A 24,249-nucleotide genomic window follows, 5' to 3' on the forward strand; every position below is an offset into this window, starting at 1 on the left:
AAATACTTATTTTCCACCATTATTTGCAAATAAATTCTTTAAAAGTCAGACAAAATGATTTTCTCAATTTTTTTTTCACATTTTGTCCCTCATAGTTGAGGTCTACCTATGATGTCAATTACAGGCCTCTCTCATCTTTTTAAGTGGGAGAACTTGCACAATTGGTGACTGACTAAATACTTATTTTCCCCACTGTAAGGTTACATGGAAAGAAAAAAAAAAGGGGCTTTGGTGTGTACGTGCAGCACCTACCAACAAGCCGGATGACGTTGAGGGTGGTATTGGTGAGAATCGGCGCGCTGGCCTTGCTCAGGTTGTAATCGGACTTTTTCTTGCTTCTTATGGTCTCCCGGGACACACTGAGCCACGCAGAAGAGGGAGAGCGAGAGAAAGCAAGGAGGAAGCCATGAGAAAGTAATTCACGTTAATATCACTAATCTTTGGAAATGATTGTCTGGTGCGGGTCAAAGTCCTATAATTGATCTATCAGCACCCATTACACATGGCAAGAGATACAGCTGGAGCCTGCTGCTGGGAAAAGCTTTGAACTGATGATCCTGGAGCTCCACATCCCTGACACCAAGCTCAATGAGCCAAATTAGCCAGAAGTCATTACCTTGGCTGCTGTCGTTGCCAGAAATGTCATATACCTGCGTGTGGTCACGCAATACATTCGATGATCAACCATCAGCAAGTATTGCTTTCATTAATAACAATGAAGATTTTAGTAAGCATTTTGTGTAAATGAAGATGGAATTTCAATGGTTTTGATCTCTAAAACCACTGCAATGTCAGTGGATCGGGGCAAATTTAGGCAACTTAATTTAGGAAATACTAAAATGTTGCGGTTTTTTTTTTTTACTACATTGGAATTTTTGATTACTTTAAATTAATAAAATAAATCCTATAAGTTGCTGTTTTTCCCCCAGCAGAGAGCTCTGTACGTGTGATCCGAATGCGCGAGGGGTGTCGATTTTTCTGCCTCTGAAACCAAAGGTATGATAACATTCTGTTCTCGTCAACTTGGTTCGGAGGTTCTTGCAGCTGTGTCAACTTTTTCTTCTGCGCGGTATCTGACAACCATTATATACAAACGCTGCAGTCGGACGAATCTGTAAAGAATTTCCAAGAGTTCTGCAGCCAAGTTCTTGAGAAGAATGAAAAGTCCTGGCCGGAAAGAACTTTGTTCTTGTTCTAGTGGAGCATGTATGTACGAACTGGTGGCGAGAAGGCCAATGCTGATGGTGACAGACCCATTTAAATTCATCACATCCTGAAAACAGAAAGAAAGTCTAGAAGAAAAATGAAAAAAACCTCCAGAGCTGCAATTGATTAATTGCACCTTTAAAGTTAAATAGGCCTATAAATATATACAGGAAAAAATTTAAACATTCACCAGTATTAAATGCTGATTCATCCTTTAATAGAATAGGGCAGTCACTTAGAAGGCAGTAGGAAGAAAAAGGAAAATTTGCTTTTGAAAGGTTTTTGGCTTTAGGGCAGGGTTACGCAGAGGTGAACTAAACTGACTGCCGAAGGTAAAAAAAAACAAAACAAAACAAAAAAAACAGGAATAATTTCACACTTTTAGGAACATCTTCAGAGAAACATTTAAGGAGAGATCAGTGTGTGCTTCTGTGATTTGTGAATCTCTACACACACTTGAAACGGCCTGGCCTGCGTGACAGTTTGACGTGTGGCGCTGTAATAAGGCCACAGGGATCTTACCTCTTCAGAGGGGCGTCGCCCGTCTGCTCGTCGACGTAGTCTTGCTTGAGCTCATCCGGGACGTCGCTGTCACTGTCGTAGTCCTGATAGACGCTCTTCTCCAGCTCGTCTGATTCGTACTGGAGAAAATTTAGAAGGGGTAAAAAGATCAGAGACGATTAAGATCAGGTTCAAGCACATGGAGAAAATGTCAGAAAAACAAACAAAACCTCACTTGAAATATTCAATAATGCCTCAGATCAAAATTCAAAGAAACGCTTCCTAAAACGGGATGATGATTTGTTGCCCTAAAGAGGATTTTCAGAGAAAATCACTCTGAATCATTTAAATATGTTACAAAACAAATGGAGACGGCTGTATTGACTAAGGCACCAACTAAGGAAAATAAACCCATAAAACATAACACTTGTGTAACAGAAAGACAAAAATGGTTGCCTTCACCAAATAAACCTAAAAGACACATTGAACTTTGTGCTTTGTACTCTTGTGTTTTCAGTAGGAGACGTGGAAAACGGACTGCCAATAAATCTAACAACTTGTTTTCTTAACCTTGATGGCAACAACTCCCATTAAGTACTTCTGATAACTGGCGATGTGTCTGTGGAGGAATTCAGCTCTACTGAGGTTGTTTTAACGATCGTCTGTTAGAGGTCATAGCAAAGTATCTCAATCAGATTTAAGTCTAGAAAACTCCAATCTTCTTTTTTTTTTTCTTTAAACCACTTTCACTAGAGTCCCAACACCTTATCTATGCTTTGTAGCTCTTTCCAGGCTAACAGATGTCAGTGTCTTCATCTGCTTTTCTACAATTTCTTTAAATATATATATTTTATTTGAGATCTTATAGCACACTTCATGCTGTCAGACAGGTTCTGTTTAAGTCATCTCTGAATTGTACAGAATTCAGAATCGGGCAAGGGGAGCTTAAAAACAGATCAGAACTTGCAACCTTGTGACGACTCTTAACTCTGAAGCCGTACCCCGTTAGACGCGAGAACGTCCTCCGTCTCCTCTTCCTTGTGCTCAGTGTGCATCTCAAAGGGGTTCCCGTCCTGGTGATACTGCTGGAAAAGTGACAGCTCCTCCAGGGCCGGGCCAGCAGAGGAGGCAGCCTGTCTGCTTGGGGAAATGGAGGGAGAGCGACACTGGCCCATGAACTTGAACTCCTGGATTAGAGAGAATGTGACAACAAAAAACACAATTTTCGTCTTAACATTGATATATGTCCAGAAAATGCTGCGCCAAAAACAAAACAAAATTCTCAAACCTTTAGAAAGGTTTACTGACAAGGTATTCACTGCAGTGTGTCAAAGATAAATTTCAACAAAAAATGTTAAACCAAGAACGAGCTAAGGGACTGATAGATAATTATTTTTTTAAAATGTCTTTACAATAAGCTTATTTTAGACCTGGTTAAAATTGAACCACAATTTCCAGAGCATCCATGACTGTTTGGATGCACCTTGGACACCTGGTTTGAGTGTGATGGTATCCTGAAAGATTTTTTTTGTTACCTACCAAACTGCTATACTACCGCCACAAATTGATATCTGCACAAGTAACGCGCAAAATTCCCTTATACATATGGTTGATTTCTGTGATACGAGAGAACACAGCAGCCAAGCACATCATGCTGTGTGGCACTTTAAAGTGATGTACAGTGACCTTTGTTAACAGATACCAGGCAGGAAGGGTTGAAGAAATGCAGAGCAGGTCTCGAGGTCGAGAATCAAAACCAAGCAGGACAGCCGCGTTGAGGACAATCGCCTCTGTATATGGGGCGCCCATTCTGCTGCCTTGATGAAAACGTTTTTGCTTTTAGCTGCAACCTAATTGCCAACTTACTTCAGTCAACAAGCACATGTGCAATTTGGAGATGTGTGCACTTTTTTTGTAGAAGAGAATCAGACGTCACAGGGAGACCGACACATACAGATTTGCATGGGGCAAATAGTATCTCTCTATACTAAATAGAGAGACACTATTTGGTGCACTGAAAGAATTGGGGCGATGTGTTTAAATCACCTGGAGAACTGCCAGGCCACTTGTGGGTATGTTAGCTTGTTGCCTTGGGATGACGCGAGCCTGGCCTGTCTTGCTTTAAATTCTCTACTAATGAATCCACATGCAATGCAGGCATCCACATTCATAAACCATTACAAGCTTAATAGGATCTGGGTCTGCTTAAATCAGTCTGGGAACACTCATGCTACATCACACATAATGGGGAGCTTAATGCGTACTCAATGCACCCCACAGGACCAATTCAACCACGTTCTGGCTGATTCCGAACCGAAAGTGGTGGAAATGGCAGTGATTGTTTATGTTCTGGCTAAATTAAGCTGAATATATCGGACACAAAGTTAACATTGTTGGTTATCATATGTGAAGGACATCTGGGTACAAGTGAACTAAATGAGGCTGAGCAATTCAACTTTTCACTTGCATTAACTATTGCCCAAGAGCGCGGGGAGAGAAAAAAAAAACAAAAACAAAAACAAAAAAAACCAGAAACAATCTGCATACCACCGGGGACGACAGCCGTCGTTTCATGTTCATTCAGGTTACATAATGAGCACCAAGAACACTCCGACACACAAACATTCATCCAAAGGTGCAAAATATGAAGAGATTTCGATTTTTATGTAAATTTCTAATGGTGATGGCGTGCTATATGTGAACAAGGCATGAATAAAAGTTATCTTACTCCAGCTTTTTTGCTGACTTTCACTTACGTGGAGCTGGGCAATGTTAAAGTTGGACTTGACTGGACATAGTTCCCACGTCTCGTTTTCCAGAAACATCCTAAGCTCTTCCAGTCGTGCTCTGGACAAAAAAAAAAACAAAAACACAGATGACATGAGCACAACAATGAATCAATAAAACATTATCTGCTAAATAGCTAACATATGATCTTTTGCAAAACTGCTCCTGTGTTCAAAAGGTCCGAGATTAACTGTGTAAACATGAACAAAACCGACCAAAAGGTCACAGAAACTCAGCAGGGAAGGAGGAAAGATGTGTCCGGTCTGTAACAGGATTCGATGTGTTAACAGCTCAAAAAACAGCCACCCTGGCGTTCAGCTGCCAAGTTAATATCATCTCACACTGTGTAACATGTCATCACAGTGTTCGCTTTAAACTCTGCAGGACACCTTTTATGTCTTAAGGGTGTTTGAAATATAGGAGGTGACGGAACACAGAACACGGGAAGAAAAAAAAAAAAAACAAACACAAATTGCACGCTCAACTAAGCTCGGTACGTGCACTAATTGGAAAATTTTGTACCTACTGCAGATTGAATTGAGAATTAAAAGACGATTAAACTAAGAAAGGAAATCAGTCGGAAAAAAAGATAAAAAATTTCTGTCATTTCTGTACCACTAAACACTCACATTGAACTTAATGGTCACTAAATCGCTCTCAAGGTTTCCTCATCCGTAGTGTAGACATCTGCCACTCGTGTTCTTTAGCGTCCTCCACTCTTTCAATCACACGTGGGCTTTCATGCCCATATAATCTCCATTGCATCTCCATAAACCCTAAAATGTGTTCATTATGTCTGCCTTGTGTCGCCTGATGTTTGGACGTTTCATCAATGATCCCTGACGCGTAACCTTAATGCTGATCAATGTGCGTCCTCTCCGATGACAGGGCGCCGTCGGTGGCTGTGAGCACATATTCATGAGGTTGACAGGCTCTAATGTAATCAGGATGTAAAAGGGATTTTTTTTTCCCTCCTCATTGAGTGTTGCCATGTAATTACGCATTTATTCCGAAGAGGATTATGCAAGTGATGGAGTGTGTTGGAATTAGCCGATGGCTACCATTTTGCATAGGACGTTCTCTCCTCATTGAACAACTTACGGTCTTGAAGGCTTTTGCTTTTACAGTACATAAAGACCTTTTATTTTTTTCTTTTTTCAGTCGCTAACTTTCACATTATCGAAAAGAACAATTAGTTCCTCTCACCTGTGATAGTTTTTGAAGTAGTTCACACTCTGGCGTTTGATAGACTCCTGCAGAACCTCTGACTTGCTGCCACAAAACTCCTCACCAACCTGCATCAACCTGAAAAAGCAGATTGCAATGAGGTCAGAGGGAAAAAAAAAAAAAAAGTAGAAAAACCCCCCCAACAAAGTCTCATCGGAGCTTCGTTATTTTGGATTCTATTGTGTTGCATTTTATTACGTAATACAACAGAATTTCATTCTGGTAAAATGTGATGCATTATTAGGGGCAAGAATATGGAAGAACTGAAAGTTGTGGTAAATTACAGTGACAGAGGGATTTTGCTACAGGGTAGTACAAACCTATTACCTACTGCCTCTGTGCCCACGTCAAAAAAGTGAATTCAATTTTATACTAGTGTTTGTCTTTACCCGTTTAAGACACACACACACAAAAAAATGCAGACGTATCAAACAGAATTTGAAGGCTCTGGAGTATTTCTTGCAGTGTGTGCTTTTACTTTTATCTTCTTCGTGTGATATCTCATTCTTAGCATGGCTCGAAGTTTGTTAAAGTTTGTGACTAACAAAAAAATCCTGTGGGTCAGCCTGATTAATTAACTAAAATGAGCAGCATGCAAAATTGGAATGAGTAATATAGTATTATTAATAATATAACATGAAAATAGATTAGCGGATAGACGTAAGGAAGGATAGGTATAATCAGAGTAAATGCAGCCAGCATAGATAAATCTAAATACACACTCATTCATAAAACCTTCTTAGGCAGTGGTGTAGATTAATTTCCCTAATTTGACTGGACGTGAATCAAAGAATAAGTACTCTGCTGGAGACAGAGCACACTGAAAAACCCTGCAGGTCAACCTGACTAATGTGACCCAAGGAGGAGGGAACGGCGAAAGCGAGACAATGAAGCCCAATTAGCAGAATCGAGAGCGAGCCGCCTGGACCGACCCCGTCACGTACCTGCTGATGACATCTAGTACCACTATGAAATCGTCGTATTTGAAGTTTGACATGTCCGTCCCCAGAATATACACCTTCACCTTTAACTGGACGTCCTGAGGAGAGACGCCGAGACAGGGATGGATTTGGTCATTTGAAAGATGAGAGCCGTAAAATGGAATCAGAAGCTGATAGAAAGCTAATGAATTGGGAAGGGAAAAAAAAAAAAAAGCAAGACAAAAGGTAATGTTTGACTGCAAACCTGCCAGATCCGCGTCAGTCCGTGCTCAAGCTTTTTCTTCACATAGCTGCGGTCCACAGTCAGCTCATCAGGCTCTCCTGCTGCATCGTCTACAGGGAAAAAAAAATCAAAGAAAGTGCCCAACAAAGTATTAGACATTAAAGGAAATAACAGAGACAGAGACAGAGAGAGAGAATGTCTTTCCATTCTGGTTTTCCACCTAAAACTAGATCAGTTAAGTTAAGCTGATTAAAAATGTTAATCGCTGTTTGATGAAGGACACATACAAACATTTCTACTGCTCCGACAAATAGAAACGTGAATGAGAAAATCCGGCCTTATTTGATCGGTAAATCTGCCAGATTATTAAGGTCCCTCCCTGTCAGCTGATGACTCAGCTGAGAAAAGCTGTCAGCCGTGGTTGCCACTCAACATCTAGACTGCATGAAGGTCACAAACTCCCAGCAGAGATAAAAGACTGACAGCAGCTCAGAGGCCAACAGTCCAGGCACGGGCGACCGCTAAACATCGAGTCCTGCTTGCTGTCAGACACGATTCCTTCTCCATCATCAGCTCACGATCCTCCATGTTGCGTCTCCATTGTTTTTGTCCCCTTAGATCGGCTGACAGCGTTACGGCAACATCAATACTCCTCTTTAGCTGAAAATTGCTTCGATAAATCTCAAGCTGCTTCCCTTGCAGAAAATAGATTTTTTAGGAAAGCCAGCAGCGGTTAGCCTTTAAGTCAATAAGCAGTCAGCTGTCATTCTTAAAATAAATCACATTACCAGAATTGGACTGCTGGCGAGGTTTGGTTATACTCCATTTTCAAGGCAATAAATTATACACTGGCAACATTATGGAAAAGATATTCCATAACTATCTGGGAAAAAAATGTAATACCTGACCATTACAGTGGTATAAAAGAAAAGATTTGCACTATTACATTTTTTTTGGGCAAACTGAAATGTTTCATAATTTTAATGCTGAAAAAGCATAACTTGAGCAAATTTAAAAGCAGTTTCATATAGTGATTTTATGCGTTAAGGGAAAAGCGATATGCAAAAAATCCTGGCCCTGTATGAGAAAGTAATTGTTATATAAATACTAAGCACTGACACAAGTACCACATTGCAACTCATTGCCCAATTCCCCGAAGACCCAGCGATGCTTTTGATACCCCGAATTTTGAAGAATTAGTCAAGAGGGCAGAATTTGTCTAATTAAAAATGACATATGACACTTAATGCATTGTTTTCGACCCATCAATCTTGGAAATTGCATGAAGCATATCAGGCTTGAATTTTAGTATTGTGACAATTTAAGAAGCTGCATACACTTTTCAGTATTTTTTTTTTTGCATTTATTCTGATATAATTCAAGTTGACAGCCCTACACCAATTTTTCAATTCTAACATTTACGGATAATTAGCTATTTCCTCCAATAAGGAAAGATCAAAGAGCTTCGAGCAGTGCAGGAAAATTCTGATTCCCAACTCTGTTCTCTTGACCCTAATATCACTGGTCACATTTTTAAAATTATTAATATTTGACAGAGATAGTGGAAACAAGTATATGACTCATTAAAAGATAAAAAAGCAAGGAGTGAGAAAGCAACTTGACACATAAAGGTTCGATTTAATGAGCACACTGATGGCACTGCATGAGCGGGGCTGTGAGAAGCTGCCAAAGAATTTGGAGAAGACGAACTGAAACTGAGTTGGAGAAAGCTCAGAGCTCAAAAACAAGGGGAGAAAGCTGAAACTGCTAATGATTAACCGATTAGGTAATCCACGCAAACTGAAATCGATCGGTGCTGCAGAATTAAATGTCTAAAAACAGTTATCGCTTTCTTAACAGTCACCTCTCCTCCTAAAAGTTGTGAGTGTTAATATGTTTGCAGGATATAGAAGAGAAAAGCCTCAGGACTAAAGTTATGCCAGTGCGAATCGAGTATCTGTACTGCACTGCATTTGCCAGCAGACGCAACACAAGTGACTGGTAATAGGACAGCCTCCTTTTTCTCCAGAAGTTCCCCTAATTACAAGTATAAACCTTCATTCTACACTCAAACAGACGACAAAGTAATAGGTCAGTAATTTATTTCTACAAAACCACCTAACTTATTTCTGAATTCACAAAACGAGCAGCCACCCTTCCTGTCTGCAAACAAGAGGCTGGGTATTGATTGTAGCAATGTTGTCTAATTTGTTTCTTCCTGATGTAGCACAATTGCATATAGGTGAGCAGAGCAGAGCTGGAGAACAACCTGAGCACCGTTGAAAGTTCAAAACTTTTTATTTATTTATTTATTTTTGCAAAAGTTTTCTATGAAATGTTCCTATGCCACTATTTTGCATGCGTCACACCGGCAGAAAAGATAGAATTTAAACATGCCTTGTTCCTGACAAGTCTGTGTCAACATCAGTAAAACAGGACTTCATTTCCTCTCAAAATCAGTAGCTAAAAATGCACACAGAGCCATTGCTGTGGCTTTTTTTATCTCTTTTCCAGTTTGTGCAGGTCGCTTGATTCAGCACCCTGAATCTGTTTGTTGTTCTGAGTGTAGATAATGAATGTTTTCAAACTGAATAATGTTTTACACACACACACACACACAAAAAAAAAATCGGCAGTATTAAAACACCAAGGGAGCTTTGAATGTAACAGCACTACTGCATGCACTTTAGCAATGTTCATAAATATCTCTGTTAAATCAGATAAAGGAGCCAGTGATAGTTTGGTTACCACATTTTCTCTTTTTCAGACCTTACCTCTGTAAATCAGAGGAATGGTTGTTGTGTATAAAAATCCCAGAAGAGAAGCATTTTCTGAAATACTCAGACCAACCCGTTGGTACTAAGAACCACGCAACGTTCAAAGTGCCTTAAATCACCTTTGGATGCAGATCTGACGCTCAGTTTGAACTTAAGTTTCTCACAGTCTAACTATCTAAATGAATTTGGTGGTTTTAGCTGATTTGCTGTTTGTGTTGACAAAAAACAAAACAAAAAAAAAAAAAAACACCTATAAAATGTCCAATGAATGCATAAAGATTGTACTGAAGAAAAGGCATATCACTTGTGCAATGACACACAGCATTTGTTTGGTTAAACTAGCTAAAAAATGCTAATGGGTAATATGTCTCCAGATGTTTTCAAATGGTATGTCAAGAGCTACATAATCTGAGGTGGTCACTTTAAGATGGACTCAAGTAACGAACATGAAAACAGAGATTTTAACAATTTGGAACAAAATCCAATTGAGCATTTACAGACAAGGTCAACGTGAGAAACATCACAGAAAACAAGACTCAAAGGACTAGCTGTCAGGCTCTGGCTTAGCATGAAGCCCAAAGCACCTCACTGTCTTTGCCCTGTGGACAAAAGGGACTGACACATTAATGAGCACAAGATTTTCGAGAGCAGCGCCTAGTGTCAGTTTTTATTTACTGCAGAAATATGACTGGTAGGTGGTGGAGTCGGAAAGCAGTTTGTTGACGTTTGGAGATTTTGTGACCTCTTATATGAAATAAACGTCAGTGCCGTTAGAACGCCATGTTCAATGGGATCATCAAAGCCTCTTCAAGAAATCTCTACATAACACATATTTTCCATCAAGAATGTCTTTTATTAGCTATTGTATCCATTGTACAATAGCTAATAAAAGAACTGATGTTCATGAGTTTTCACATCATCCTGAGCGCTGACTGGTGGCCTGTGCCTTCATTCTGCTGGCAATGGGGGATCATCAATGCCTTCTGAACACAAAGTGTTCTTGTGATATTTGAATGCATAAGATCCTGTTGCTGAAATGTGTTGTTAATAAAACCTACCAGCACATAAACAAAAAATCTCATTGATATTCCAAATTGCAACTAAGACGCAATGAAATTAAGTGGAAATTCATTCCAATATCCAAGCAAATATCCAAATTGAATGCAGTGTAGAGCTCGAGGGTAAGCAATGCAATTTGTTCCACCTAAAAATGAACTGAAATTTAAACTGTATTTTTCATACGTTTGTCCTTTAGGCTTTTTGACATATGATCCATGAATAAGAACAGCAAAAGCAAAAATAATTGTATGCAAATCTTATTTTTTAAGTCTTTCAATTTAATTTCCTAAACAACTGAAGCCACACCCACACATGACTCTGGTTCAGGGAAACCTTGCTATCACCACCAAGCCCATTAGGCACCAATTACCCCTCATATTCAACTGAACACAAAACAACTGCCATCTAATGATTTCTGGTTTCATTTTTTTAGCTTCTTAAATGTAGAATTTCTTACCTCTGTGCCCTTATTCACCGTGCAATGCTGTTAATCACATGGTGTCACACAAAAAACAAAAAAACATAAAAATCCACAGAAGCACACCTGATTTGTGAAGATGTATTCCTGGTTGGGCATAGCTAAGGGTACAATAAATCGCTAACCTTCGCACCACACGTGCGGTTTTCCTAAAAGCAAATACATCAGCTAATATGAGTGAAAACATAATCATGATGTGTACATCTTACATTTTCAGTATAAATTAAGGAAAGAACAGGATTCTCCCTCAGTTTGTGGGATTAAGGAGAAAAAGGGCTGTCACAGGACTTAATTTAATTTTCCACAGCTGAATGTATAGAAAGTCTATTTTTGGGATTATTTTAATCTTAAAACAGATTTTAAGATTAAAGACGGAAGAAGCACGTTAGATAAACCACAACCAAGCTTCCAACAATGAGTTAGGGAGCTCCTTATGAAGGTTTGGAGTATCAAAACAGGGCTTGTTCAATATATAGCAAACAGATTGTAACATCAAAATGTTTTCATTCCAAAGGACTGTTTGGGATGCAAATCTGTTTGAGTTTACACTTGGCATATCAATGTCTTAATCGGCCTGATGCATGGAGTCTCAGCGAAAGAGATGTACACACATTTTACAAATAACAGGGCCCAAAACGCACATAGTAAAGGGGACACGCACAAAAACCTCCAAAAGAAACTATATAATTATTTCAACTGTTATTGTCATAGCATTGACCAATAATAATCCAAACTCGTGATTTTCTAACATCGTGCAGCCCCAGTCGACACCTAACAGTTCAGAAGACAGAAACGTATTTCTGAAATGAAAGAACTATAAAAGGGAACGCTGCTACCTTGCGATGGTACGGTCTTCTGTTTGTCATGCTCCTCGTGCCACTGCATGGTGCGGTGGTAGCTCAGCATCACCTCCCAAAGAGCCTTGCAGAGATCTGTCAGGCAGGGGATGTAGCTGTCGAGGGTGATGTGCTGCCAAAAGAAAAGCGCATGGAAGACAAAACCAGATCAAACATCGTTTTCTAGAACTGTTTACTTCTCAGCGAGTCAGAAATACTTCGCTTCTAACAGCCACATGAAAAGAAACGAATGGGTAGGGTTGCATGAATGTTCTAAATACATTTTTTTGAAGATGTCTACAACTGAGCTAAATCTTCGTCACACACACACATTTCAATCAAGAAGTGATCTGTAATTGTTCTGAGGTGAGACGGACAAACAAACGTACATACTGGAATATTTTAGGACAACAAGTCTTCCATAGATTTGAATTATTGATTGGAAGTCTTCTTATTTCATGACATCTAATTAGCTTGTTTTGCATTGATAGTATGTGAAAAAAGCCAGCTTTACTTACACCATATTTTCCACACGCAACTGAAAAGGCATGTGGATTTTACGGCAATACAACAAAGACCCTCACCTGCTATTTTCTGAGTTGTTTGTTTCTGTACTGAGTTGCTGTAAAATGAAACTTCCTCACACAACTCCAGCTTTGAGATTACATCCCCAACAGACAATCTCCTGTGTTGAAGCAACCCCAGAAATTGTCCTGTCAAAATCACCCAATCACAATTCTTTGAAAACATCTTAAACTGGCCTGAAGGAACATTTTAATCTAATACTGAATGTCCGAAGGGAGCCGATCAACCATAAAGGCTTGGAACTCGTCACCGAAGATAAATATTCAAGACACAAGTGGAAAGACACAAAAAACCACGGTAACACTTTATTTGAAGGGGGGTGAATAAGACTGTCATGACACTTTCATAAACATGACATAACACCTGTCATGAACATCAATAAGTCTTCATGAATATGTATGACTGTTGTCATAAAGCGTCATTTGGTAAATTATGACACTTTTACTACAAAGTTGACATTATTCAAAATGTCTTTGTTATGACAACTTGACATTAACCAGGAAATAATTACTGTTTAAACTTTACCTTTAATAACATAAAGTTACCTAATTTTTAAGGTGCAATCAGTAATACTTTTATAACAAATTTATATATTTGAATTAGACATTACATGCTACTTTATTTTGAATCAAGAGGAAAAACAGCAGCAAAACAAAAGCAGATAAGCAAACCAACAGTTAAAACATAAAACAAGTGGGATATTCCAAACTACTCAACCGTGGCAGCAGTGAAGTGTTCACAGCTTTCGGTGCAGGATTAAAACACTCAAAGTGGAACCGCCAGTATGTGTGTGTGGGCGACAGGATTCACTCCCTGTGGATTGCCTTCAAGTAAACAAAGCCCCGTAACAGGTGTCCTTCAAAACAATGCGATTACCCCAATTCTATGCAATTGCAAAGGACGACTGTGCACAGTGTAAAAGCATTTAGTGTCAATTTACATTAATCAAAACTGTCATGGTTGTGTTATCAGCTTATGACTTAAATGCATTTCATAAAAATTTACTAAAAATGAATCCAACTAAAAGTCTAAGATTTTGACCAACATTCCTGACTCTGCATCTTTGGTCCTAGAGTCTGCACAGGTACGTGTCCTGACTCACAATCTGATCCAATTAGGACAAATTCAGCTGCTAACAATAGTCAGCGCTGGCACAGTTCAAGGTCCTAGTGTCAGAAAGCAGAGTCCTGCAAACAACCTCGCAAACAAATCGCAAAATTAAAGGAACACTAAAGTGCAGGATGGCCATGCTTTTTTTTTTTCTTTAAAACTTAATAAATACCTTTTTGTAACACACTTCAACATCATTTGCAGACCTTGTAACAAGAATAACACATTGACAAGCAGCGGATGTATTAAGGATTTATAATTTAAAATCCCAGAGACCACGATTGATAAACCAGCATCAGACGATCTCTCAACAGAACATTTGTCAAAACATCTGAAGCAGATTAATAACGGGAAGGACTCTGAAAGTCCACTGAAGGAACAAATGGCATGACTCAGATTTATTAGCATTGCTTGAAGGATATTTCCAGGCAAAAAGTCCAAGGCAATTATTTACAATGCTAAAGTTTTGTTGTTTTTCTTTTTTGTTTTGTTTTCCAAGATGCTGTCACAATATATATTTGTCTTAGCATGAGGGACACTGTATCTAATATATAGTCTATGTGAAGAAAATAAGAATATTGTAAAGTTCAGTATTGTCTTTGATGTTCATGTTTCATTTATAAAGCGTCCCCATTTCATACATTGCCTGCATATTGGATTGAAGAATAAAAATTTACAGTCTGCAGATTTACCTGGACAGGTTAATTTTGATGTGACCTCACAGTTTCTTTTCTTTACAATCAGCAACTGGGACCGAGAGGTTATGCAGCTTATGAGCACCCTGGCATAATAATTACTAGTTGAACGAATCAGAAGATAGGAGCAAGTCACAGACAATCACAAGAATTTGGCATGTTGAGGTGAGAGGTTCTTTATCTGCATGGACAGACAGGGTCACTGCACAGGGTACAATGAAATTATTTGGGCAATGGTATGACATCCGTGAAGCGCTTATGTAAACAACGTAGTGGTAGCACTTACGTGTGGGGATCTAAAATGCTGAAGACAAGCAAGCTTAAATGAACATATGTTTATTGACTGAGTGTGAAAGTACAGTTTTTGCATAAGTTAAGCTGACACACTTTGAGATGAACTGTAAAAACTGCATCTTTACATAAAATTGTTAGGTATGCAAGTTTGGGTAGCCTCATTTTGCTTCATCTTTCTTTTTATTTGGGGGCGGAGGGGAGATCTGAAACCAAATATCAACCTAGTGCAGTTGGCATTGTTGCAGCTTACTGACAATATTACACAAGAATACATTTGCATTTATTTAAAAACATCCTAGATAATTGGTAGCATATCCTCGTGTACATCAGGATACCTGTATTTGTTTATTATTAGTAATAAACTTGTAAGAATTGAACTTAAATGACTGTTTTACATGCCTAACACACGTTCACAATCAATATGTCAGAAATGTTACAATAATGAAATTTTAAAAACTACATTTAATCTAAACCGTTTTAAATTATTCTCATAATAAGGAATGTGCTGTATTAAAAAAACACTACCTTGAAAACTTACATAGATTAAAAAAATATATCTGCTTTACTTAAATATATTGTTTTGACTTTCACATTTTGAAGAGCGTTTAACAGAGAACGGTTCATCTCTTCTACATGAAATTAGCAAAGCTCGTTAAAAAATAATTATCAAACAAATTAAAGTGCATAATAACTGAAATGTACAAACTATTTATGGTTAAGAGTTTTCAAGATGACTGGCATTAAATAATTTTGTCGGCTCTCTAAAAACACATCTACGCTGGCCCTTGCGTTGGTAGAAAAACACAATCACACTATAAGTCTCTATGAAGGATTTTTCTAATTATAGAAAGTTGGAGACCATTGGAGCACAGTAGCCAGTTAATTCAGTAAATTACTAGCATGCGCTGAAAAACTCCAGGCCAGTTCAGATGAGACCGCTCTCACGCCGGCTTTCTGTGTTCTCCATCGGCCACACAGGAGCGTGTTGCCAAGGCACTGGGATGACGGGTGATTCAGTGCGTGGGCGGAGATCTTCTGCTCAGTGAGCCTTTAATGAGAAGAAGTAACCTAAGCTACACCCACACAGAAGCGCTCTGCTGTTCTGTTTGTGTGTGATATACCCGTGTCTGTAGATTGTTGAAGGGCTCAACGGACACAGACAGGGACATAATAACTGCACTTAACTGGACTGAAGACGGTTACTGCACCCATTGTTGTGAACAAAGCTTAAGATGCTTCTCCAATAGAAAGCACGTGGTACCTGAGCAACTTGGGGCTATTTATTATTTATTTTTTTATTTTTTTATGAAGCGCCATCATTTTGTTGCATTTTCAATAAATATCTAAAGCAGAAGGCAAACTGAGTCAACTATGTGTCGTCGCTGCTGTGCTGCAGCGACAAAAACTTTGTTTTCACAAGAATACATTCAAAAGTTTTAAAACCAATGACTATAGGAAGGGTATTTTATATCTACAGCCCATCAATGTTTTGTTAGGAATAAAATAAAATGAGGAAATCTTTTCTGTTTGCAAACAGCTGTAACTACAAAAATGTGATTATTTATTTTTTACTTAATCCAAATTTCAAATTTATTAGATGTCAAAAACAACCATATAATAACCAACCACACAATAAGAAGCATTAAAACAAAATAAACTTCTGCACACATAAGATATTCAGGACCAAAAAGGAAAGACTCTTTAGTAAAGTCTTATAATTTACAGTCGCTGAAACTTCAGCAGAATGCATAGCCAAACTTCTGCACCGACCTACGGCATTTAAAAAAAAAAAAAGTAAATTCTCTTATTTGCATTGAAAAAAAGGAAGAGCAGGGAATGAATAAGAAGTGAAACTATCTTTTAATGAGATGTTGTAAAATTAATAAGACCCTTTCACAATCAGAACTGACCTTTGCCAATGCTCCCATTTCCCCTGAATTTTTAAAGAGCATAACTTAGCAGCAAGTTCAGGGGGTTGGGAGACTTTCTGAAGCTTTATTTGTCTAGGGAACATGGTCAGAAGTTTGTTCTTCTCTGCAAACACTGACTTTTTATTTTTATTTTTTTATTTTTTATTTTTGCCAGGGTTCCACAAGATCTGTACTCTCACCCCAGCCCAAATGCTTAGGGGAGACGTGTGACTTTAATGTGTTATTGAATAGAAAATCAAATGTTTTTGACAAGACTTTATTTCCTCAACATTCATGTTCTGTTTCAAAGAAAAACAAACTTATACAAGGAGAGAAAAATACCATTGCCAATGCCTACCTGTGTGTAAGTTAATCTTAGAATACATACAGCCGTTCTGCAAAAGTCTCAGGGATTTATTAAAAATGTTAGAGAACATACAACATTACGAAGACCAAAAGACACGACGAAAAGGTCAGGAACAAAGTTGCAAAGACGGTTTAGAAACAAGCTTTCAAGATGTCATGAAGCACAATTCAATCCATCGCCTAAAAGTATAAATATAGCACTATAGTATACTATAGGATAAGAGAATAGAACTTTAATCAGTTAAGCAATCAAGCAACAAATATATATTTTTAAAGGTTTTATTGCACCAAATAATTTTAAGGTGGGCAGACATGGCCTGGAGAAACCAACCTATCATGAGATGTTGAAGCAAGGAAAAAAAAAAATCCTAAAACTTCCTGCACACAGGTTCAAAATCTTCTCACTGGCAGAGATAAGGTGCATGTGGGTGTTTGCACGGACCTTGATTCGAGTGTGTGAGAATGTACTGCCCCTTCAGCATCACATAGCTGGAACATTAACAGAACATCCTCGCAGTCTGAACACAGAGAGCTTAAACCTACAGTGCGCATTCGGGGTGTTAGAAGAATCGGCCAGGCAACACGCTGTGTGAGAGGAAATCCATCAAACACAACTGAAGACTAAGGTCTGCCTGTAACCACGGCAGAGTTTCATGCACACCATCGTTCAGATCCACTCTCAGAGGCAGTTAGAGGTACACAAAAAAAAAAAAATAAAAAAGAAAGAAATGGAATCGCAGGGAATATTTGTACAGCCTGAATTGAGATCATGGAGCACACTAACGACTCTGTGCACGAGCTTGAAAGAGTGGATGGAAAAAACAAAAAAAAACAACAAAAAAACTGGTTCAAATATTAGTTGAAGACTTGACCTTGGGCACTTGAAAAATGCCAAGGAGAAGCAATTTAATGAGTGCGACAGGGAAGCGTGCATAAACAGAGCAACAGATGATCGGTGACAGAGAGAAGAGGTAATACAAAGGTAAGAGGTAAAGGACGGGCCATCGCTGACATGAGCACAGCTGGCAACGCCCCCTGGCAAATGTTGTGCTCTCACACTGCAATGCCAAACGGAGCAACGGATGCTTCACCATAAGGATGCGATAACATTTACCTCCCCATATTTTCTTTCCATTCTGTCGGTCGGACTAAAACGGCCTCGAGGGGGATGCTCTCTCGACAAGTTTGTGACGTATTGGTCAAGCGATGGCTTACTGAGCATGCAAATAAAATCTGTTTGGGCGGAGGAGGGGATAGAAAAAGACAAAGACAAAGGGCGACTGAGATGTGTGGACCTGACAAAAGGTGCTACCGCAGCAATGCTATTCTGTGTTGGGAGCAAGATTAATTATCTCGTGAGGAGCTACAATGCAGGGTGCGCTCAATCACTGGCTACATGCTCTCATCCTTCACTTCACCCTGCGAGGGAACTGTGAAGAATTCCCGCGTCAAGAAATGAAGCATATGTATGTTTGGCTGTGCAGTAAAAGAAGTGTGAATGAGGGGTTGCGCTGCAAGACAAAATAAAGAGTTTGATGTGTAGTTGTGCGTGCTGTAAATGACACATCATGCTAATTCATCACAGCAAAGGCTTTGCATGTGCTACAGCACTCGCGTTATCTCATTATTACACAAACACACTGCACACACAGTTCTGTCCTTACCGTGCACAAGTCCTTATATTGCATCTTCTGGAACTTGGTGTCCGCGTTGCCAGCACACAGCTCAACATACCCCAGGACGACCTGGAACACCGTGTTGTGGATAGCCTGGGTGAAGTGCATGTGCAGTTGATCCATAGCAGTCTGAAGAGACAGCAAAGAAGAAGATTAGTACGACAACAGCGATGTCAAGATGTTGTCAGGGACAGCCTGTGTGAAGTGCATGTGCAGTTGATCTATGAGTGCGGATCAACTGCACTCAAAGAGTAAAAAAAAAAAAAAACACAAAGTAAGCAGCGTGGATACACAAGCTGTCCACCTGGTGTTTCAAATTGAAAAACTGTGCAGTGAAAAACAACAGATTAGTCTTTTCTCTGCAACGGTTGTTTTCCAAATTCACACTGAACTGGTTGATGAAGCTGCTCTCTTTAGGGGGAAATCTCAAAACGTGTAGCAATCAGTAATGGTGCAGGGTAAGAGTGTTTGTGCTGGTATTAAAAACGAGTGATTGAATTGGAATATTTAGTGGTTTATTGTGAGAAAAAATAAATAAGTTAGATTTAAACAGCTGTGAAGTTGGCAAAAATGTTCTTGTCAAAGATTTCCCGGTAGAAGGACTTCTCTAAGACTGATATAAAAACAAAAATGAACAAAAGGAAGTTGTTTAAAAAAAAACAAAACTGTTTTGTTGGGTTGGATTTCAACCAAACTCACTGACTGGCTGGTTGATGGTTTAGGATAAATTGATTGGCTGGCTGCTAGATGAGTTTGACTGGTTGGAGGTTTGATTGGTTGAGCTAAAGTGATTGTCCCGTTGTTGGGTTGGTATGACGGTTGGGTCAGATACTCTGCCTGGCCCGTTTTACTTCTATGCAATGTGACTTTTCTGTTTTGTGGTTATTTTCTTTGTCCAATAAAAAACTACTATAAAAATTAGAGACTGTCTTTGTAAGTAGGAGTGGAATCAACATATTCCCCACTGCACTGTATAGGCCTTTATTTTGCAGAGCTACCTTTCTCATTTATAATTCAGCCCAAATCAATAACATCATATTGAATTACTTAAATCAAAGCATCAAAATCCTTCACGGAGTTTGTCAGTCTTAGATATATACATTCTATATATTCAATATATTTCTTAGCCAGACCATTTCTATTTCTCTTCACATTAAAATTCAATATAAATTCTAATAAGCTGAGGGGTTTAAATCAGAAACTCGCTCACTATCCATACACCAAAGTTTTTCATGCATCTTTTTTTTTTTTCCACGGAAAAACAGTGTGAGCGTTTATATGGGACAGTAATTACACGTGCACCTCTCTTATGTTAGGTTTAATATTCAGATTATATCACAAGTTACTAACATGAAGTATTTCACTAAAATAACTATCCCACCGTCATGTAGAGAAACCAGCTATCTCGAATGGTACCCTGGAGAACCTTTGCCTTTGCTCTATTTTGCCATTATTACCTTTCACAGAAAATTGCTTCAACTCTGTTAATAATTTAGCTTTTTATTAAATAAGTAAATAGAAGTTTCAAATTCCTGACCCCCCCTTCTTCCCCACTGTACCCAGGTAAGAGCTTCAGTGTGTCTGCTTTTAATTTAAAGGAAAGTAATAGCTGCAGTGACGTTCTCTTTTGCATCATCCTGCCTCCCGTCCTCTCAATCTCAACTGTCTCATCTTTGAACCCTCCAGAAATGACGACATAGAGTTTAAGCAGACGCTGGCATGCTGCTGAGTGATGCCCTCGCTTAACGGATGCTGGAGTCTAATTAGATTTTCTTACATTCAAGCTTTGACCGCAAACTGCGGCCCTCGATCCACTCAGACGTCCTGCCAACATAAAAGTAATTCAAGCACCTCTTTCTACAAGGACTTTCACCTAATCAGAACTCAAAATACACTGAAATTGCTTGAAAGGAAAGGAAAGGAAAAAATATGGCAAACGCCATAACAATAACCCTTCCTCTCCTGTACTTTTCCTCCAAATCCTGATTAAAAAAAAAAAAAAAACCAGCAGAAAAAACAAATCCAATTTTCTGTGTCTTGATAATAACAAACATACCTAATGCTACGTGCTTCGTGGAGCTGGTAAAGCATAACCAATTTTCCAGCTGGAGAGTATTAAATCCAAGTGTCTAATCAACAAACAAACAGTTTTAACCAGATACTTTAGTAAAATGTAGCAGCTGAATTTCAGACTAATATAATGAACAGATTATGCTGAAAAGGTGTAACAAACCAATCAAAAACCCCAAACACTTCAGCATAATGGCAGCACAGAACCACCAAAGGCCTCTTTAGATTTTATTGTGTCTGGAAAAGCTTGTTGTCCCAGTAACAATGAAAAAAATTTTTCTCAACGACCCTCGGTGACGCAGAGTCCACCTCAAGGATCGCTGCCGGAGCTGAGAGGCACAGTAAGTATTCACTTACATCATCACTGGCGTAAGCTAGTGGTACCTGTGATTAATGGATGTGATTTAATTCATGAAGTTATAACAAACATTGATTTCATATTCATCCTTTAACGAGGCTAATGCCCACAACCTTCCTAACAAATGCTATGTGCAGCAGAGGATACAGGATGTTTTCATTTTGTAATGATAATCCTGCATCACGCAAATTAAACCTGTTAGGGAAAAAAAAAATCTATTGCTCCAGTCAGCAGCTTATACTCAAGAGGATGAATTTCACTTTCAATATGGGCCTAAATGATTTATTTAAACTACTCCGTTTTGAGTGTGGCATGCTAATATGGACACCGTTTTGATTGATTCGAAAAACAAAAATTGGGATTAAATTTACACATCCACCCCTTCAACTAGTTTGCCTGATGTCTAACAAGTTGCACATTAACCACAGACAGTTTTGGCAATGAATAAAACTTGTGGCTTAATTCTTATTGGATATTTGACCATTCTTCTGTTTTATATTTTCCAAGAAATTGAGAGAGGAATCTGAATCCCACCTACGAGGAAGGTTTGTGCCTGACATTTAGCTGACAGGCTAATAAGTTATAATGGAATCACAAATGATGACATACATGCTCATTCAAAGACTCTGAACTGTTCTTTACTCCAAGGTAACGACGGCAAATCTGTGCAGCTTAAAATATTACCGCACGAGAGAAAAGATTTGACAGCGTGATTGTCACAAATATGACAGCCTCTATGATGATTTCCATGGAAATAACAGGCAAATTGCCTCTCCTTTTCCATTTTTAGTCACTCTAAGGATATTGCATAACCTTTATATGTAATTTATATATTTTTTTGTCCTACCTGATATAAACTCGTGGGCATGATTACATGTTATCAGGAAGATTTTTTTTTATGAGACTACAACTTAAAAAAAATGAACTCCAACAATTAGTCACTTAAGGCACAAATTATATTCATTTAGCTGTTGGGGTGTTGAACGTAAGCAAAAATGTATGAATTTTAAATACTGAGGTTGAAATGAGATAAGATAGGATGGGACTCCAAAAGTTAAATATCTATCCCAATTATCAGGCAGGATCTCATTACAAGCAGTCCTAACATAAAATTAAACCTGTTTTATGTTTTTTATTATTCTGGCACTGAGTAGGCAGCATGCTAACTTTAGCATTATACCTGAAAAAAAGAAAAAAGGTTCAGTTTTCACCAGCAAGATGAAAACTGTTTGAAACATCAGCAAGCAGTGTAAATCAATTTAATTCAGGTGTTTTAGATTTTCAATTGAGGTGTAAAGTTGTCGTTAAGAGCTAACTTTAGCTTGTCCTTTAGCTTGTCCTTGTACTTTGTAGACACATCTATCTGCTGTTGTGCTCCGTTACTTCCTGCAAACCCAAGAGTGAGTAATTCCTCTCCGCCGAGACACGGACATCACTTAAACTAGCCAGTGTTTTGCAGTCGGGACGGCAAAACGGATTGGAAGGGAAAAACGAGAAAGACAGAATCCATCTCGTCTGAAGAGACTTAGCCTTACACCCGGAAATGTGTGATCCATGCACAATATCATATCAATCACTGGAGAACAAAATTCACCAGCTTGGGGAATTAATTAAAGGCAAAGATGAACTGCTGAATGACCTGATTTCGGTCGCGTTAGCCCAATCTAGCCAAATTTCTCTTTTGCATTCTTCTTTTACGAAATCCCGTGTTCCTTCGGCGTCTTCTCATACTCCACCCTCCAACTTCGACTCCGCTTCAACTTTACCCTGGTTCCCTACCTGTGGAACAATCAACCGGAACTCATCTACTAAGAGCTCTGAAATCATTATAAAAAAACAACACTTGCAACCCGAATCAGTGGACTTTAAACAAAACATCAACACGAATCAGGATATTGACCGGTATCAATCAATTATGGATCAGCTGTCAACCGACTGGCCTCGACTGGGTGCCCGACCTAAAGCCCCCCTTCTTACCTCCACTCCTAACCTGATTCAAGATTCTAAAGAATCATCTTGGACCGATGTTGTTCGTAAAGGGAAAAATAGCAAAACTACAAAACTGAACACCCTTGTCAACCACTTGAAGTCAAGAATCGCTTCTCACCGCTCTGTGTTGACACCGATGACCGTCCACTGCTCAACGCTGCAGCCTCAACTTCATCTGGACGGACGCCGCTTTCTTCATCAGATGGAGCTCTGTCTGCAGCTCACCTATTTTCCTTGGATAACCGAAATCGGGAGTTGACTCGGGGACCAGCTTCATCATCACGTCACCAGTTGGTGAGTGAGGCTGTAAAACGGAACTATTCAAAAGTCCCCGTTCCCCCTGTTCCCCCTGTGAAATCAACCGGTTCTATTCAAGAAACTGTCACTAGTCAGCAGCAGATCATCTCGGATAGAGATTTGTGTACTCGTAGTGTGAGTGAGGAGCAGGTTGAGGTCTCCCTTGATGCCAATAGCCTCCATGCTGTGGGAATATCTTCTACTCCACAACCGCTATTTCAACCAACAACACTGATCATCGGAGACTCCATAATCAGGAAAGTACGATACTTTAATGCAATTACCCACAGTATTCCTGGTGCCACAGCTTCAATCATCCTGAATAAACTACAGGACTTATACCCCTCTTTGCCCTCTTCTATAAAAAGGATTGTTCTTCATGTCGGAACTAATGATACAATACTGCAACAATCAGAAAAAACTAAAAATGATTTTAGGAAGCTTTTAAGTTTTTTAGGTACTTGTGATCGAACTGTTTTTATTTCTGGGCCCATTCCCACCTCAGGACGTGGCTCTGGGCGTTTTAGCAGAATCCTCAGCCTACATACTTGGCTTCAATTTACTTGTAGAACTCAGGACTTTGCTTTTATTGATAATTTTAACTTATTCTGGAATCGTGGTTACCTCTTCATGAGGGACGGAGTTCATCTCAACAATAATGGTAGCAGGATACTAAAAACTAATTTGAATTATTGTATTTTAACAACTTTAAGTAGTCAAAATTGACTATGTGCTTCAACACAGCTTACTTTTGGGCAAAGCCCCTCTACTATTTCTCCTACTATGTGTGTGCTTTCCCATCACGAAACTGAGAGACTACAGAATGATACTGTACAAGTTACCGAGATTCTACTGGATGATCTA

At 39.0% G+C, this 24,249-nt stretch overlaps 1 protein-coding gene across 1 annotated transcript in view; it reads right to left on the bottom strand.

Annotated features, from left to right (window-relative positions):
* The window catches only part of vps50 (VPS50 subunit of EARP/GARPII complex), a 57,162-nt gene extending 38,368 nt beyond the window's left edge, over positions 1-18,794 (bottom strand). The window contains exons 1-9 of the mRNA XM_007573021.2: positions 18,660-18,794; positions 12,036-12,168; positions 6,907-6,995; positions 6,666-6,760; positions 5,701-5,799; positions 4,464-4,554; positions 2,709-2,894; positions 1,729-1,847; positions 253-359 (exon numbers count right to left, since the gene is read on the bottom strand). Of these exons, the coding sequence (XP_007573083.1) occupies positions 253-359; positions 1,729-1,847; positions 2,709-2,894; positions 4,464-4,554; positions 5,701-5,799; positions 6,666-6,760; positions 6,907-6,995; positions 12,036-12,168; positions 18,660-18,794 (1,054 nt within the window). The remainder of the gene's footprint in view (positions 1-252; positions 360-1,728; positions 1,848-2,708; positions 2,895-4,463; positions 4,555-5,700; positions 5,800-6,665; positions 6,761-6,906; positions 6,996-12,035; positions 12,169-18,659) is intronic.
* Positions 18,795-24,249: the final 5,455 nt, after the last annotated feature.

Source organism: Poecilia formosa, unplaced genomic scaffold (genome assembly GCF_000485575.1).
Source record: "Poecilia formosa unplaced genomic scaffold, Poecilia_formosa-5.1.2 Scaffold313, whole genome shotgun sequence".
Taxonomy (NCBI): Eukaryota; Metazoa; Chordata; class Actinopteri; order Cyprinodontiformes; family Poeciliidae; genus Poecilia; species Poecilia formosa.